Source organism: Etheostoma cragini, chromosome 15 (assembly GCF_013103735.1).
Source record: "Etheostoma cragini isolate CJK2018 chromosome 15, CSU_Ecrag_1.0, whole genome shotgun sequence".
In the NCBI taxonomy this organism is placed as follows: domain Eukaryota; kingdom Metazoa; phylum Chordata; class Actinopteri; order Perciformes; family Percidae; genus Etheostoma; species Etheostoma cragini.
The window spans coordinates 11,616,447-11,635,482 of record NC_048421.1 but is presented as its reverse complement, the minus strand read 5'-3'; the positions used below and the strand labels follow the sequence as shown (position 1 = coordinate 11,635,482).

Below are 19,036 nucleotides of genomic sequence, written 5' to 3'. Positions count from 1 at the left end.
TTCTGAAGGCAAAAGGGGGTCCAACCCGTTACTAGCATGGGGTACCTAATAAAGTGGCCGGTGAGTGTATATACAGTAGCTATGGATGTATTTCGGTGTGTTAAGTTTATATTGACGGTCATAGTCTAAGATGTTCATTTAGAATATACTACATTATTATAAAAGTAAGCCAGCCGCAATGTTGGCAGCAATAATATTGTGCTCTTATGTGTACTCAAGTAATACTGCATATGATTATTATTTGTGTGCCCACAATGGCTGTGTTACTGTCTCTAAGATTACACCAGCAAGGAGGCTGTTTAATTTAACATTGAGCTGATACGTTTGTTATTTAGTTATACCTAGCTAGCTAGAGTCACATAATTACTGGGAATCAAGTTCAGTTCAAAAACTAAACATTAGAGAGAGTAAATTAATTAAAAAAAACATCAGGTCATAACACAGTATAAATTAAGTATAAGTTTAAAAAGATAACTACTAATTAACAAACAGATCAAGCCTTACAGAGTCACAGTTGAGTTCAGTGTTAGATAAGGTACCCACCGTTCATGCCTTTGGGGGGAACACAAGGTGAAGGTGGATGTCTAGGCGAAGAGGCTAGAATTGGGTCAAGCGCTTGAGCAACCAGTCGGGCCTGATGTTCTGCACTGAGGTCTCCTCCTGTGCTAAACCGTACCATGGACTGGCTGATGGAGGAACTGATCTCCAGCATGGCTGACATTCAGTAAGAGGAAGAGAGGACACCAGTCAGGTTAGAAAATACTGTAAATACGTTTGTTTTATTTTTTGAGGGAAATTAATGTACTTATGAACTAAGCCATGATGGCTATAAAAGTATTTTTTAAACAATACAAACCTTGTTATGTAAATATAGTAAAGTCAAACACAGAAACCACAGAGACAAAAATGAGACATGATTGTATTGTAACAGAGAACCAACATAATCAAATGTTAACTAACTTCAAAAATAGATGGCAATGTGATCTCTAACAGCATCCCCCGACCACATGACATGCTGGAGACACAGTCAATATCACAGTTTATGTTCCACACCAAAAATGAATATTAAAGTGTGACACCACAGTAGGATGTGCTGACCACCTCATGTGATGTTACACACAAAATGCTACTTAAACAAGAAATGTTTTGCTGATTTCAGATATCATTTCACTTTTTAAAAGAGGTAAGCTAATATCCTGTAAAAATAGCATTTTAGAATGCACCCTTACATTTAGAATTACCACCTACTTTTTACTACCTCCCTACCTTGTTTAACACATTCTTACCATCAGCAAGCTCAGCTCCGAACACAATGGCCCGTGACCCCGACACCCCGATACAGTGCAGGAGGGAATCATGGCGGAGGTTGAAGTTGATAAGTGCAGCTTCAACCCCGACCTTGGCCAAGCCCAGCCAAAGCGCCACCTGTAGAGGCCTGCTTTCCATGAAGAGGGCCACCACATCCCCTGAGACCCAACCCTGACCTCTTGCCCAGTGGGCCACTGCATTAGACAACTCGTCCAGCTGGCTGAACGTCCACGTTTCCCCTGTTGCCTCATAGATCAGTGCTGGTTTATTTGGATGCCGTTTTACTGTCTGGGCGAATATGGAAGGAATGTTACTTCCATTGCGCATGTAGCGCCATAAAGCCATCTTCACTCTCAACAGCACATACAGGCCACTGGTTAGGGTCAAAGGAGGGAAACAAGGAGACATTGGGTAAGTAAGGATGTAAACTCAAAAAACATGATCTAGTTGGGCATATTCATCTTACATGATGTCTCTCTTGGCGGTGCGTGCTGCAATGTAGAAGTATTTCCAGCTTCTCGTGCCCAAATACATTCCAAGGCCTGCTGCTAGACTCCAGGACCAGGACACCCCAAAGAGACGCAATAGTCCCATGGACCCCAGAGAGGCTGAGACACTCGCCGCATTGTGCATTCTTGTCATTGAGTAAATGGAGAAAGATGGGCTTTTAGGATAGAAAAGGCATAAGCTGATGCCCATATAGGTTTCACTCAGCAGGATGAAGTAACTTACTGTACGTTGGTGCAGGCTGGTACACACAAATAGGCTACAAACTTTGTTGTAAGTTAATAGCTAAAACAAGTAGCCTAGCAGTTCTATAAAAGCCAAGAGCAGGGTTATAGTTATCAAACATAAACCGGCTCACATTTAAACAGTAACGTTACATAAACAGGCATCACTATACGTCACGTAACGTAACCTTATGATCGTCAACTTTAACGCAATATATCTACATCCATGCAGTGCACGTAACTTACCTACGAGTCAATAGACGTCACCTTTCACCCGATAACTCCGCCGCTCAGCACAACTTTAGCAGAAACTATTGAGTATTGAAATCTTCTTCCGGATATCGACAGCGTCGATAAGATATCCAATAAATCGTTTTTTGTGTGTTAAAACAGTTTTACAGTTTACGTTAGCGCGGTTGTTTTTAACGTTAAAAAACGTAAGGGCTAGTAAACAACTTACATTCAAACGATGTTTTGAATGTCAAACGTACGTCAGCGAGTCCTGTAGGCTGACACTTAAGGGGCAGAGTTCATTATTTGGGCCCGAAATGCAAGAGTGGTCGAAAACTGTATGAAAGCAGTGAAATGTAGAGCGAATCAGGCTATTTTCTGTACTCCATATTGAATAGAGTCATGCCAAAAGAAAGCACCGCCCACCCCGGGTGTGATACTTCTCCAGCAGCTCAGCCATTTGCTACACGCGGCGCTTGTCAAGCTTTTCTCAATTTTGATTGGACAATAACAACCCCACCCAATTGCCCAACCACCAGTTTGGCAGGTGGCTGTTCTTCAGTGGCACCGGCACAGAATACTAAATGTTGGGAAAGTCTGTTAATCCCTACTTCCCACTGCTGCCGTGCAGACGCTTGCCTTGCTGAATATGAACCTCACTGAGCCCTGTTAAAAAATACAAACAAACAAAAAACACAGTAAAGTTTACCATTTTCACAACACACAAATAATTTATTTCAATAGGCCTTGGAGAAAAAGGCCAAGACATGATTAGGGCTGCCTGTGTGTGTCTGCACAGGACCTATTTTCTGTTACTGTGGGTCTCTGTGTGTAGAAAGCACAGCAAAGTCTGAAAAGCACTGCCTTTCTCAGTAAAATGTAAACCCAAGGGTCCAAGATCTGATTCCAAGAGGCCATGCGTAAGCCCAGAAGAATAAATCCATCTTTCTCATGGGTTGAAGTTCTTTGATTGAACTGCGTCACAAGAATATGGATCTAAATTAAAGGACACACACACAGAATCACTCATGAGGTGTTTTACTTTATCATTTACAATATTCTTAAAAAATAGCCCCCCTTCTAAAAACTAATTCGGCAATCGAAAATAAGTAGTTGGCTACTCACAAGAAAGGGGCTCCAGCATACACAGGAAACCACAGTGATCACTGCCAGTTGTGCCATCATCTCTACATCCAACGAACACAACAAGGAGGAAGACGTGGACGATGTACGACGAGTGCAGTGAGCTGCTGATTTTGTATTTACATCATGGGACTTCATTCTGGCATGCAGCAATGCCAGACTACTCAGGATGTTGCAGAGCAGGGATAGAGCAAGTGCAGTGAGGCCCACGCATGAGAAGGCCAGAGCCAGGTTGGTGTCAGCTGTAGACTTGGGACCATGGATAGGCAAGAAACACCATGTTCCAGGAGACTGGGTAGTGTAAGTCCCCACAGCAAATAAAGGTAGAACTGCCAGCACAAGTGCAAGAGAAGACAGAAATAACACAACTCGCCACATATGAGCCAATGTGATCATAGCAGCGTGGAAAAAGGGCTGAGTGATGGCCACACAGCGCTCCACTGCCATGGCACAACCCAACAGCAAAGGGCATAAACCAAAAAACACCATACTTGCCCCAAAAACGTGACAGAATTCTTTGTTGGGCTTCTCGGCCTGTATTTTATACCTCTGATCTATGTGCAGATACAGAGCAAAGGTGCCTAAGATCACATGACCTGCGAGGTCAGCCAAAAGCAAAGCCACTGTTAGTAACATGAATGGCGCTTTGGATTGGCGGCGGAATCGGACTCGGGACTTAGCCAGGATGCCCAGAGCCGTGAGGTTGGAGATGGCGCCAAATGTCATAGTGAAGCAGGACATCCCTAAACCTGAAGTGTTGACTGGTGGCCAGGTACTGTTGTTCAACCATGGACTTGGCTGTTCAGAAGAGTTGATTTTCAGGTTCTGGTGTAGGATGGACGGCGTAGAAGAGGTAGAAAACAAAGTCACAAGTGTGGATGGTGTCCTCATCTTCCGGGTTATCTGCAGAGATTTACAGGCAAAATTAAAATACTTTTATTAGTTCAAACAAAGACACTGAGTGATCATTTTTAGCTCATGGCTCCCTCCAGAATAGGAGGACATAACACCTATTCTGTTGTCTAAAAGGTATTTCAAGTAATTCACAGACAGCAGGACAACAGAGATATCTTAAATCGAAAACTGTATACTAAGGAATGCTATGATAAATGCTTTTCTGGGCCTCTCAAAAATGGATTACAACAAGTGGTCTGCCAATGACATGGGGGATTTGGACCTTAATTAGAAAAGCAATTACTGCCCAGGCAATATTGAAGGGAAACCTTGCCATTTCTCATGAAAAACAAAAACACAACATTCTTTATGTTCTTGGCATTTAATAATTAGGATTGTGCAAGGTGTTATTGTCTTCACTACAGTTTACAGTCAGTCAACAGAGGTTGGAAAGATTTGTAGCGAGACACATGACTAAGGCCTCAGGCCATTTTTGAATTATAAAACATACTATACTATATGCACCGTAGCCAAGTGGATGAGAAGAGGATTTTCAAAGCTTTAACAATCTTTACTGCCAGTTGTGGTGTGGAGATGTAGGGAACTTCTGCTGATTTTATTTGATCGGTTTGCAGTAAACGGGCTCACCTATAGTTGTGTATTTCACATTTCTTTCCAATCTTCCGATATCTGCTCCACAACTCCTCACTTAGCAAGTTCCTTAACTTATTACTCCTTTTCAGGTACTAGTATTTTGGTTTTGCTGAACTGGTATACTGCAATCATTGTGCCTCAGTTTATCTGCATTGGAAAGAGAGTTTTGGGGTTTTTAAATTGTGGGTTACACAATAGAATCAATCCCCTATTTTTGAGCTAGTTCCCATTTAGTTTTAGTTGATCCAAAACTAAAGAGAAACTAAACTCATGGATGATTTTAAATAGCAAATCATGGCACAACTGTCTGGTATTTGGTTTGCTACTTGATATTTGTTGTCAGTCAAACTTGAAGCAGGAGGACGTGCATTAGAAACATTCATCCTATTGTGATACTGCATGCATCAGCCACCATGCAAGCTATTTTTAACAGGTTCATTGATTCTTAATCCCCAGGCGCAACAAAAATGTGCACATATTCTCTTAGTAGGCATAAAAGACCTATAAGGGGTGGTTATGGCGCAGTGGATATGATACATTCCTTTGGTGTGGGAGACAAGGGTTTGATTCCCACTGTGATACATAATCCAAAGTGTCCCTGAGCAAGAAACTTAACCCATAGTTATTCCAGAGGTGTGTGACCTCTGACAAATATATAGCAATTGTAAGTTGTCAGCTAAATGACATGTAATGTAAAAAGCCCTCCAGTGATTTCCAGGAGCAGAAATGTCTTTATAGAAGAAGTCAACACTGCTGTAAAAAAAATTGAACTGGTTGTTTTCCATCTTCTGGCCAACAGACTCTTTTGAATCTCGAAACTTGTTGTTGCTTTGTTAGCAATCTCCACATAAACTGTTGAGTATCAATACCTCGAATAGCTAAAAAAGACCACTTGAAGCCTCGGGGAAAACTAATAAACTCCCTAGTTTCTCCTTGTGTCTTCACCAGTAACTCACAGCTGATCAAGCAGTCCATTTATGTTCATTTATTTATATTTTGCTTCTGCATTTCTTTCTGTTACTTCTCTTTTACTTCATCAATAGACTATGTGCAGAAAGCGGTGTGTTCCCTGGAGTGTGCGATTCCAGGGGAGCTGCATGATCAAAAGAAATGATATTAAGTATTGGGAGGATGTTATAGCAAAAGAATGCTGCCTTCTTGACCATGATATAATTTACCATAACAGATACTGTATCAAGGCTGTTACTCTGAATCTCTTGTTTTATACTTCTTTTGCTGTGTTCTTTAAACAGAACAAAACGTTCCTTAACTACGTAGGCATTATAAAGAAATACTCATCTGGGGGTAGTGCTCCTTCTCATTATCCACATTTTAAATGGATGTCAGAATCTTTCTTTAACTCCTCACAGCTCTCATTTATAATGAAAGTGGATGAATTAGATAAAATCAAGGAGGAATCCAGCTTTCCTAGATCCACCTTCCCTTAGACTAATTTGCTACCACAGAAGAATGTTCTAACTGTGTTATCTTTGAAGTAAATTACCATGAAATGGTTATGAATAATAAATCAAACTTACCACCAGACGCCTCCGGATGAACACTGGATTATTTGGGATGGTGCAGAGTAAATGAGAGCTGCCTGATTGGCCACGATTAGTATTTACTATTGTTCACAACCATTTGCTCTTGTTGTCTTCCCTTTCTTCCTCCTGCCTCTCTGACTGATTCTCATTCTCCCTGGTCCGGCTTTTTCTCTCTCCAGAGGTTTGGCAGCTTTTTTATAGCTGCCTGCCGGATCTGCATTTTCCGTCCTCTTCCCCCCTGGATGTGGTCCTTCTTTCTATTTACCGTCCTTGTTTGATCCTTTGAACTAGAGGGGATCTCAGCCATCACTTTCAGCTGGTAGTATTGATCCAATGCAAGCTGAATAATTCAACAGTAAAAATAGTCAGCTACTTTCTCAAATTCTCACTGCTAGTTCAATTTTGCTTCAAAACAGGAGATTTGAGTCTGTAATTCAACTGGTATCATTAAGATTATCACCCACTAACGGTCTCATAAACATACATTATGCACAGAGACGGACATCAGAGGAGTTTGAAGAGGAGAGCATGATGATGATTAGTTGCCTCAAGGGTTTAAAGCTTGTGAGATCCTGCTTGGAAGAACGGGACACTCGGATGCCATACCAAACACTTAAAAGATAATTCTCAGGAGGTAAGTATAAACCAAAGTATGCATAAGCAACTTACAGTACCAAAATTTGTCATGTTTAAAGAGGGGACACTCAGTCTGATCTGCACTGAAATATTATACAATAAAACATATGTTTAAGACTACTTAAATATTTTTTTCTTTCTTCTTTTTTTTAGACTTAAGACTTGTTTTGAGGTCAACATGTATTCTGCACCAACAGGAAGGAAGAGATGATAATCTTCTAGTTCCTCTGTATGTACATGGTTTCTATCTTTAAAGTAAAGTGTCACAAATGAAGTTGGAAATGAAGACACTATCATTGCCTTGGTTTGGCAATGGCTTTCTGTTGCAACGTTCTTTACTTCACTCTTAGTTTGTTAATATGTTCTTGCTTTTTTCTGCTAAATCTCGACTCTGACAGAAAGAACTTTGAAAGTAAAGAAGTTTTTTTCCTTCAGATGTTCAAAACCTATTTATATACATGTATATTTTAAATAAAATAATTCAAGGCCAGTGGTGAGAAGACCTTCACACAGATCCTGAGGTACATCAGGATATTTATTTCATTTAAAGCTTCAATGAGGCAAGAATAATACAAAATAAAAAATCACAAAGTCTAAATTGTACATCCTTATAGAAAATAATAACAAAAGTAATCTTTGAACATTCAAGTTTAAAACTAGATAAATAAAAATTCTTTTAAACTATTTGGAAAAAAATACATTTCACATGTTACAGCATGCTGAATTACCCATTGCCCAGCAATATACAAAAACTAATTTCAATGTATTTCTGTTTCATAACTATCTTCGTTTTTATTGATAAAATATTAAGATAATATCAATTTAAATGCAAAATTTGTGATTTCTTTTTACAGAAAATAGTGCATGTCTCAGAAATATCTTTCTTTGCTGGTTGAATAAAGTACCTGGATGACATGACAAGCCATGTTAGATGTACCTGATTAAACAGGTCTTCATAAAATTATCTATCACTTTGATATTTTGGTCCAAAATAAGAGATTCATTTTTTATCATTCAATAAATACTCAAATAAAATAAGTAATCTCTATTATGGTAATACTGTCAAATGTAATTTCTCATTTATTAAATTATAACCAGCAGTTGCATTTTAGCTTCAAATACACAGACCAGCTCAGTAACAAAAAAGGAAAACAAAGAATGTAAATAAGGATACTATTTACAACATTTTGCAGTGACGCAAACTGGTGCATTTTCCACAAAATGGCAGGGCAGTAGTTGGCCGGATGTCTGAGATGGCAGTCTTTAGGAAATAAATCAGACTTTGCTCCCACGACACTGTTTAACTCCTCACATTTGAGACTCTCCTGTGTCCTGGGTGCTCTTTGATGCCTGAGAACCACATAGGGGAGAGACAAGCCCATAAGTCACAAAAGACACTGTCAGTTCTCTTTCATTCTCAGGATAGGCTGTGCTCTGACACACTTCACTTCACATCTACTATAATACCATGTCATCTTCAAACCCTGAAAGAGAATTATGTGTCTGCTTTCGGAAGGTTTCCAATTCAAACTTCTAATGACTTAACCACATTAAGTCTTGAGAAATCTAATTTCAGATCAAATGTATGCTGTCCACATGCATACTACATGTTTGTAGGCATTTGTTATTTAACAATAAGTGAATGTAATTCTTTTCTAACCTCCTTTAGATAATATGTGTTTTATGAAAATAGATCCAGTGAGTGTGGACGGCAAAATGATTGGATAATAAGTTTAACTTCACTGTCATTCCACCTGAATCAGAGAGACCGCGGTGACATTAAAATAACGGCTTACATGAGCTTTGCTGGTGTTCGAATAACTGAAGTTTAAGTAGCTCTTCTTCCCAGGTGCACAGCATCTGGACAGGATGTTTCCATATTCTTCCCTCACCTGAAATCAGAATACAAAATGAGTTTGGACACCAGAAAAAGCAGCATAGCTTTTTTTTTTGAGAGGAGATTGACTGACCTGTTTAGAAAACAGACAGTGCATGACGAAGAGCATAACGCCCTGAAAGCTGGCAAAGATGGTAAACAGGTAAGATGTGATTATTGTGCTCTCGTTCAACTGGAAGCAACCAAAGATCCACATGGTGCCCAACAAACACAGCTGAGCCACTGCAGTAATGGTGAACGCCCTGCAGGAGGCAACAAAGATACACACAGGTTAATCTGAGGCACTTTAACAAGAGAAGGCTAGTTTAAATTTTAGGGAAGAATATTTAGTCTTTTCAGTCAAATCATGCTCCCATTTTTACAAACATCCAAACTTTGTACAGCATACGTGTGCCTGATTTCTGCAGTTAGCTTGTGCTGACTCACTTTATTTTCTGCAGATTGTCCAGGTCAGGGTTCAAACTTGTGAACTTCTGTGCCAACTTCCACACAGTGACGAGAAAGAAAAAAATGTTTACCTGAAAGGAAAAGGGATGATGAGGTTTTATCAACGTTCAAATGTTTGGGATATTTTTCAACTAAATAATTATTTTCTTACTCACAGTGATGATGACGCAGGCAGGGCCAAAGAAACTCCAAATGAATTCCAGGTTTAACCAACAACTGCAATGCACATTGAGAATTATGGCAACATAACCTGGGAATCAAGTACAAATTAAAAATAAAACAAAATCAGCATCTGTGTGGGGAACTTACTGTCTTTCGGTGCCATATCCCTTGGCATTAGCTAAGGCTGATACAGCGACAATAACAGCTGGGACTCCATAGCCACCTGCCATCATGTAGAGGATTTTGAAGTTAGCATTAAAGACCAGGACTACCATCCTGAAGAGTTGAATGCCCTCCAGACACATCCAGCAAAATGCTGCCAGGAAGAAGTAATGCAGCAGCCCTGCTACCACTGCACAGCCGACCTAATGCAGTAGGGAGAGAGATGAAGAACTGGATGACAGCAGTGAAAAAAGGACAAAGGATGCTGAGAAATGAGGAGAAACAAATATGGAGAAAACTGAAATGTTGTTTATAAATCTTCAGCACCCATATATATCATTTAGCAGCTGTGCTGTTCCTTAGTATCATATTCAGAAAGGCTTTACTGCCAAGTACTTAACGTTAACAAGGACTTTGCTTTGGTGGTTGGTGCATACAAAACAAACTTACTAAAGATTATTATGAAATAAATCATAAATACAGAATCAAATCTATTTCTATCTCTTCTTCTGCTGTACTTGAAGGTGTCAGAAATCTTACTGCACTCATTAGGACTGTGCAGGCATTTTGACTGTGCAAGCTGTTACAGAAGTATTTACCTGGCTCTCCGTACGAGAAATGCCCGCAAGGAAGATAACGGTCGCAAGGAATAGGCTGATGCAGAGGTGCAGGTGGATGGTGGTTCTTGGACTTTTGATGGAGCGGATCAGCGAGAACGTCAGGATGCAGAGGAACAGGCAAATTAGTGAAAGTGACAGACCCACTTGGGTGATCAGATTCAACACAAACTTGTTGTTGTTGTCCTGTTGATAGAAAGAGAAGGACATTTCAGTACACACACACACACACACACGCACACACTGATGTTTCAAGAAACTCTGAACTATCAGCATCATGATTCACTATGTATCATTATATTTGAGAGTTTTAACCTTTATCTCATAGAGCGCCATGAGAACAGCAAAGCTGCTCAGATGGTTGCAGGAACACACAGTGTGTTCAGGGCTGGACTCCACCACACTGCAGCCACGAGCAGACCATGACCCCCCTTTCTCCGAGGAATCCCAGAACACACAGGTGTGGTTGGATTTATTTGACTGTGAAACAAAATAGAGACAATTATAGAAGTAATATTTTTCCTGCAGAGATAGATAATCATCCTTCATGGCAAACTAGATGCTACCTGTTTAAGGTGGTTGAAAGTCAATTTGACTGGCTCTTTGAGGTGGCTTGTGTTTCTGTTACTGACAGTAACAGTCACAACTTTTGAGTTGATCTTAAAGCTTTCGTTCGCTTGTGGTTTCATCCCACTAAAGAAGCCATTTGCAGAGTCTTCCAGGTTTGCATAGCTCAGCATGGCCACTGTTGTAAAGCCTTTTACAAGAACAACAGGATAACACTGGATTAAATGGGCATTTATTACATTGCATAAGCTACCTACATCCCACTGAAAGTGGCTGCAAATGTGTAGTTATGATCGTTACCAGGGTAATAGGAGGGATCTCCAGCAGCTGTCTCCAACTGGATGTCCAGCCGAACTTGCTTAGATGATAAAGTCACATTTCCCTGGGGTAAGTCAGCCCCCTTATGTACCCGCAGGGCAACCTCTGGACCAAGATAAAAAGATCACATTTTATAAACAACCCTTGCTTGTCAATACTGACAATTTCAGCAAAAGACAAATCAACCAGCTGAACAATACAGTGCATCTGAAAAAGTGTGAACCTCAACAATTTGTCTGTGTACCTGTGTGAGTGGAAGATCTTGTTATGCCCGGGGGCTTAATTAAAGGTCCTATGAACCCCAGAGTGTTCTCCACGATGTTCAGAAAGGTGGAGACATACTTGTTGTCATCAAAGACTCCATGGGACAATAGCTTATCGATAACAGACAGCATTCTCTACAGCCACAGGAGAGGAGGGGGAGAGGGAGCAACACCAGCATGTGAAGGAATAACAGGAGACAGAGTCAGACTGAGGCAGACTTTCAGGCTGCACACCACCTCAGGTCAAAATAAACAGTCTGCATAGTTTTGCACAGACATGTGAATACAACATGACGGAGCTTGGTAGGAGAGAACTTCCTATTTCTGTGTTGGTTCTGAGGAACTGAAGGCTTTTGCTTTGCATTATCAAAACTGCATTTCAATTATATTATGTGCAGAAATACCTTTAACAGCTCCTCTCCATCCAGCTCTGTCGGATTCTCACTTTCTGTAAGGTCCAGACAGCTTTTTTTCAACTGCATCATGAGATCCTTTGCATCATGAAATTCCTTGAAGAGCAATTTGGGGAGAACAAAACAAAACGTTAGGCCATAGACATGTTAAATGTATGTTGAACTGTGATAAAACTGTCTGTGGTGTAGTGTTACCTCTTTCATGCTCATATCTTTGAATGCATCACAGTTTAAAGCTGAGGAAAGAACAGGTTTTGTTTCATTTAATGTGCTTGTTTATGACCATGGCAATCGTATTGTGATGATGTCTATACTTGTGTACTCCTGTTTACATACAGTATATTTACTGAAACAACACCGGTTCAGTAATGGATGTGGGAAAAATTTGAGTGCTAATGTTTTTACCAGTGCAGCGGGACCCTTTGTTGTCATAGTTAGTGAACCCTGCATGGCATGCACAGTAATGGCCGCTGGCTCCGTGGTGGCAGGTTCCATTTCCGCAGATTGTCTTATCAATCATACATATGTCTAAAATAAAAAATAAAATCAGGGAGTGGAAAATGGTATTGCATGTTTCTGTCAGTGCTAATGGAACAACAAATATCCTGGTCCACCAGAATGTTATATATTACATATCCAAAATGGCACGTAATAGGTTTTCAAAAATAATGCATAAAAACACAAAGCAGAACCAAAACCCAGCACAGACATTCAGTAAATAAACACACAACCTTGAAAGTCTGAAGAAGTCAGGGTAGCACTTTACATTACACCATGGTAATAAGATGGTAATGGTGTAATAATAGAGTGTGATAATAAAGAGGTAATATATAGGTAATAACTAGTGTGTGAAAACATCAACTCATTTTACCCCATTATTATTATCATCACATATTACAATAGTAATATAGCTACATTACTACTACCCAGATGTCCATATGGTTAGCTTCAAACCCATTCCTAGTTATTACCTTGGTAATTGCCTGTTATTACATCTGTTACCTTCTTATCACTTTATTACCCCAGTATTACACGTTATCACTGTGATGCATTACCCAGTTATTACTTTGGTAATATACTTTTTGGTAAAGTTTAGACAATTCATTTTAGTTCTGACTTTGGTAGCATTTTACATTGCAGCACGGTAATAAGATGGTAATAGTGGGGTAAAAGTGTGATAATAAAGAAGTAATATGTAGTTAATAACTGGAAATTACCAAAGTAATAACTGGGTAATACATTACAGTAATTAGATGCAATACTGGGCTGATAAAGTGAGTGTAAAGTGCTACCAAAGTCAGAACTTAAATAAATTGCCTAAACTTTCTTTTACCTCTGTTCCACTTTTGTGGGACAGTTTTCTTGAAAAACATACACAACATCACTCATTATTAGATAAAATAAATAGTAAAAAATGAAAAGTATTTTGAAGCATCATGTCATGTCCTCACCTTCACATTGCTCCTGATTGCCAGAGAAGTTAGATTTGCCTGATTTCAGTCCAAAGCCAGTATCACACACACAGAGATAACTGCCTGGTGTGTTGAAACATGTTGCATTTTGACCACAAACCTTTTCCTCTTGACATTCATCAACATCTATAAATGAAGAAAGAATAGTTGAGAAAGGAATACACACTGTATGGTACATACCCTACATGTGACCTACCACAGTATTGTTTTTACAGTGAGTGTACTGACAAGCACCTTACCTTGACATGTAACGTTGTCACCTTCGCGAAAACTTTCCTTCCCATTAGTGGAAATGAATCCTTCATCACATATGCAGGAATAATATGGCGCTGTATTATGACATTTGGCGTTAAGTCCACAGATGCCTCTGTTGTCCGCACACTCATTGAAATCTTGAGGGAAAAGATAGGGACAGGATATACTTTTATATTTGAATGACAACTGCAGTTGTACAACTTTGAATCAGAGTCTCCGCCATGATGATTCAACATACAAGATGACTTACCTACACATGTTGGAGTTGGTTCAGCCCCTGGTGATTTGAAACCATCATGACAACGGCAGGTGAAGCTGCCGTTTGTGTTGTGACAGTCTGCATTCTCTCCACATGGCCCAACATCCTCCTCCACAGCACATTCATTCTCGTCTTAATTAAAGACATAAACATGAAAAAGATGCAATTAACACTCGTTTCCTACCAAAAAATAAAGTTATGTGGTAATATATTTTGAATGTGAATTTTATATATGATTTGATTTCACATGTATTATCTAGCAAACCATGGTATATATTTTGTTATGCGGTAACAAACCATAACACGTTTTCAGTTTCTAATTTCTAAATGCAAAGATGACAAATCTATGACAAACTAAAGTGCACAATGTCACCATATGCCTGTTTGTCCACGGTGGGTTATGTGTTATGTAAGTTTGATTTTCATACCAATGCAGCGTTCGCCCACACGCATATATCCTTCATGGCAGTCTTGTTCCGACAGGACCAAACTGACAGAGAGATACAGACCTGAAAAGCAAGCAGGCGACTGTAAGTCTACAAGTTCATCACCTTCTAAGCAATAATGCAACATCTGCTACACTGGCACCCATGCTTTATCTCTTAATCTACAATAATAACAAAAAAACTTCTAAAATATTTGAGTTTAGCTTCAGGGATTTTAAATGATCAGTTTGATCACATAACACCACCAAAAAATGTCCTGGTTTTAAGCAGGCTCTTTCGAAAAGATAAATTCTCTCATTCTCAACCCTCATTTCCTCAGATTGTTCTAACAGCCATTGCACCATTATTCTAAATGAACACATGGGTGTCTGGAGAACTCTGCTTCCTATGCATGAGGAAACATCAGCTGGCGTGGCACAAGCACAAAAAAAGCATTGGCCATCTCCTCAGACAGTAAAAGTGTAGAGTCAGTCCACTGTGGTCACCTAAATGACACCAGATGGGTGTGATGTACAGACTAATGGAAACAGGAAGAAAGAGTCCAGTTACTTTTTTTCTTCCCATCATCCGTTTATACAACTGATTCTATAACCATCATTAAAAGAAGCAGGTAATTTGTTGTTAATAAAAAAAGGGTCAGTTCATTTAAATCATAAAGATGCATATTCCCACTTATTAATAGTGATGTCTAGCCATGCATAAAGTTTTTGTATTATCTGATGACGATATTTGCTCCTCAAGTGTTTACAGCTGAACTAATGCATTGGAGGTGAATGGAATTGTGTACTTTAAAAACCTCTCTCTGGGCTCTGGGCGCTTGGGTAGCTCAGTTGGCAGAGTGCGCGCCCATGTATGGAGGTTTACTCCTCAATACAGCGGCCACGGGTTTGACTCTGACCTGTAGCCCTTTGCTGTATGTCATTGCCCCTTTCACGTCTTGAGTTGTCCTATAAAAATAGAGGCTTAAAATACCCCAAAATATTCTGTCATTTGGCAGAACTGATCATTTATTACTAATATAATAACATGAAAAACTAATTTACTTTGTGTAGAATTAACACCCTAACTGTTTTCAGATTTAAAAAAAATCTGTGCAGCTGATATCATGATGTGACATGGATTAAATTTACTTTCATTTCTGAACACAGAATTAATTATGGCTTGCTGAGATTGCATTAAGGACATTATGAAATGTTAGTCGCTTGCAGAAGTTTGTATTTCTCAATGTTGTGCTGTCTCATGGCAACGCCTAGAGTTTCTTCCTGTGTGACAGTGGGTGCTATTAGGCGACAAGTAACGTGGGTGCAATGAGCTCATAGTGTATGAATACCACTTTAAAAGCAGAAAAACAGAGGTTGCAGTGTGCATGGGAGCCAAGATAGTGGGTTGTTTGAAGAAAGGCTGCTGTGTTCGGCATCACTCTCCTTCTTTTCTTTTAATTGATTTGGGCTCTTTCCCACACTCGCATTAAGAGAGGCTCGCATTAAGAACTGTGGTAGTTTGAGTTTCTGCCAGTGAGACTTGCTGGCAGATTTTTATCTCCACGAAATGTCGTTAAACAAAGAATTTTAGAAATAAACAGTATTGTGAACAGTAAAATAGTTTTAATGTTGTCTGTTACGGTCTTTGACTGATTCATTTTCATTTTGATCATGTGATTTTATTTTAAATATCTCTGTAAAGCACTTTGGTCATCATTTTAAAAAAAAAGCTCTATAAACACAGTCGATATGACTATATGACTATATTACACAAGTATTAACTTTATTGACTCCACTCCATGTATACATTTAATTTCAGTAATGTGTTGAAAATGTCAATGTCTGATTTTGTCTAAAATGTCAGATTATAACAGAAGACATACACTGATATAAATACTTATTCTGAAAAGTTTGAAGGCAACTAAAGCCAGTTAGTTTATGTCCTTGAAGCACAGAACATTTTTAAACTTCCTCAGCAGATGTTTTTCCATCTAAACCAACGTGCAAATGCATGACAGATGTGACTCACCCAGTATGAGGAGTTTCCACCTGGCCGCCATGGTGAAGTGGGTAACCGATCTGGATAAGGAAAGTTTAAAAAACCCAAACTAGGGAACTCTTCACATTCAGAACGCACAGTTCTTTCTCCTTTTCGTCTTCTCTCGATTTCTTTTTAAAAGTTTCCCCAAGGAACAGTAAAATGCATCCACTTGTCAGGTTAATAGATGTGGAAAAAGTGGCTTCAGTATATGCTGATACCTGCAAATAACATACATGAAATCAGCTGGAATCATCATACAATGACCTCTCTTCTGTCTAACTCTCCTTGTCTCTGTCTCTTTCTCCCCTTTGCATCGTCATCTGCTCTCACTAATGAGGTGACATGCTGAGATGACTAGGTTTCAGGGGAGGGCTTTTCTCAATCACGCCTCTGACACAGAGGTTTGAAGGGGAGAATCACCAGAAGTTTCTGAAAAGTATCTCCTGCTCTTGTTGGTGTGGGCTGATGGTGATAGGAAACGGCTACGCCAGCTCACTCGACTCAACTTCCACGACAGCAATGTGTTACGAGACAGTGTTTTTGCACAGGCAATTTCTTTCTCTCTTTTGTTGTTAGCTCCTCTTTCTATATCCTTCCCATCTGTTGGACTATGTGGTTAGAGGACAGACAGACAGGGGGTCAAGAGGTGTTTATGAGGCTGGGCATTGTCCCGCTGGTGGGTATATTCCCCATAGGCAGAGTTTTAGCACACAGCCCATGATTATGCCGATAGCATATATATAACTCATGCCTCTGAGTGCGTCAGTCTGGACAATGCAACAATGGTAACAATTTTAAGCTTCGTTTTGAAAAAAGTGGAGAAAAAAAACAGTGTATACCCTTTTAATTTCATCAGAAGGGTGTATACTCAAAACAAAAAGCAAAGCTTCATAATGGCTCCAACAGGGTAGAAGAAGTAAATTAACTTAGATTAGTGTTTACTCAAAAACAACACAAAAGGCTGTGCAAACTGCCACTACAAACCCAAATCTTTAGCATAGGCTTAAGAGAAGTGTCTGTCAAATAAATGTACATGTATTGTCAACAGAGAAAACACAATTCTCAGAAACCGGCAAAAAGGAACACAATGTTCTTTTCGTTGTCACACATTTATACTGTTCACTACAGCTGGTGTTTCTTGTGTTCGCTTAAGCATTCAAAATCTGAGGAAATGCCGACACGTTGCAAGCATTTGTAAGAGCAGCCTATTAGAAAAAGAAAAAAGAAACGGTTACATTTTCAGCAACTTTTCTTGTTCCCAGCTCACAGTAGCAAGGTCATTTTCAGGTCTGAATACACTGTCCCAATGCCCCCTGACAGGCAGGTTGATTAGTGTGTTATTTCACACTCCTAAACAATTGGGTGGGCTTTGGGCTTTGTGGGCTGAAGAAAATGGAGGTGACAGACACCCGGCCTGTAGGGACTACAGCAGTGTGCAGCTGTGTTGCAGAGCCTGTTCACAGACGGACCTTGAAATGTGCTGACATTTGCATGACCTACACAAAAAAAAAATGCCTTCAAATAGGCCTATACTGTATGTGTTAAACACGGAAATGCAGTTAATTTACAGTATAATTACAGTACAATCAGAAGTGATTGAAAAGGGGTCACAGAAAATAGACTCAGTGCTACATATAACCCTCTTTGCAATGAGGTGGCCTATTTAAACTGAACAGCAACTGATGCCACTGGCCCACACACTGAATCCACATTATAATCATTGTCTCTGTAATTCCTCTTTGGCTAAAGATGTTGTGATCACTTTCTGATCAAAGCTTTACGCAGCTTGTTATATCTTCCAAATGAGTGATGAGGTCAGAGCCTGTTATCACCTCTGTACATAAACTCTGCGTGTATGGTCAATTTGAACTATAGTGTCTGACTGCTTTTACAAAGAGTAATTTCCAGCCAATATGGCCATGGCAAGCATCCAAGGCTTATCCTGTTATCACACAACATTCTTCCTGTCCGTACGTTTACAGTTTTGGATGTTTTGTGTTGGCTGTGTTTGTTTTCTTTTTAGTGTCTTTCTGAATTCTCAAACAATAAGGAGGGACCTCAATGTGGTCCAGCTGTCTCAACAACTTCCTGTCAAACCCTGAACCAAAAGGTCTGAGTGGAGACTGAGTAGGCTGGTCGACCCTCTTTGTCTGACAGATGACTAAGACTTCATTTCAAAATGTTCTATTTTCAAAAAAAGCTGCTGTGCATTCATGCATATTTCCTGTGAGGGCCCAAGCTGGCAGCCAAGAGGAGTCGATTTTTTAGAATAAGGTAGGTTATTAATGAAAAAACAAAACAAAAACTAATTTTCAGAAAACAGAAAGTCCTGGGTCCATAAAAGAGGTCAACTAAACAGACTTTAACTTATGTACCATAACCAAACAGACCTAACAGCTCTAATACGTGGGCGAAACTTATATAGCAGCAAACCAGGCCATTCTTACACAAAGAGGGGAGACCAACACATTAAATAGCCAAACCACAATAACAACCTTTGTTAAACCAATGCGAACGAAGGATAATTCAATCAAATAATCATAACTAACTACAAGTACAACTAGCAAAGAAAAGAACACAACTCAAAAATTAAAT

At 39.6% G+C, this 19,036-nt stretch overlaps 3 protein-coding genes across 6 annotated transcripts in view; all 3 read right to left on the bottom strand.

Moving 5' to 3' along the window:
• Positions 1-2,674, bottom strand: part of slc27a1a (solute carrier family 27 member 1a) — a 6,581-nt gene extending 3,907 nt beyond the window's left edge. Inside the window, exons 1-4 of one of the 4 annotated variants that reach the window (XM_034893143.1) lie at positions 2,531-2,674; positions 1,775-1,942; positions 1,287-1,681; positions 544-714 (exon numbers count right to left, since the gene is read on the bottom strand). In XM_034893143.1, coding sequence (XP_034749034.1) covers positions 544-714; positions 1,287-1,681; positions 1,775-1,941 — 733 coding nt within the window. In that variant the 5' untranslated portion in view covers position 1,942; positions 2,531-2,674. Of the gene's footprint in view, positions 1-543; positions 715-1,286; positions 1,682-1,774; positions 1,943-2,040; positions 2,266-2,285 lie in introns of those variants that run through there. The other 3 variants (XM_034893144.1, XM_034893142.1, XM_034893145.1) reach the window with 3 other exon arrangements.
• Positions 2,581-6,691, bottom strand: ptger1c (prostaglandin E receptor 1c (subtype EP1)). Its single transcript, XM_034893167.1, has 3 exons — positions 6,500-6,691; positions 3,396-4,316; positions 2,581-3,266 (listed from the first exon to the last, which is right to left on the bottom strand). Exons 2-3 carry the CDS (start codon positions 4,302-4,304, stop codon positions 3,042-3,044), a joined length of 1,134 nt encoding a protein of 377 aa, XP_034749058.1. The 5' UTR covers positions 4,305-4,316; positions 6,500-6,691; the 3' UTR covers positions 2,581-3,041.
• A 1,298-nt stretch (positions 6,692-7,989) lies between these two features.
• Positions 7,990-16,460, bottom strand: LOC117957422 (adhesion G protein-coupled receptor E2). Its single transcript, XM_034893137.1, has 19 exons — positions 16,430-16,460; positions 14,402-14,482; positions 13,965-14,105; positions 13,699-13,851; positions 13,439-13,585; positions 12,393-12,515; positions 12,183-12,223; positions 11,979-12,083; positions 11,556-11,709; positions 11,294-11,416; positions 10,993-11,183; positions 10,742-10,906; positions 10,409-10,612; positions 9,795-10,012; positions 9,641-9,701; positions 9,465-9,556; positions 9,112-9,280; positions 8,938-9,033; positions 7,990-8,491 (listed from the first exon to the last, which is right to left on the bottom strand). The coding sequence occupies exons 1-19, from the start codon at positions 16,458-16,460 to the stop codon at positions 8,450-8,452; spliced, it is 2,337 nt and encodes a 778-aa protein (XP_034749028.1). The 3' UTR covers positions 7,990-8,449.
• Between the last annotated feature and the right edge of the window lie 2,576 nt (positions 16,461-19,036).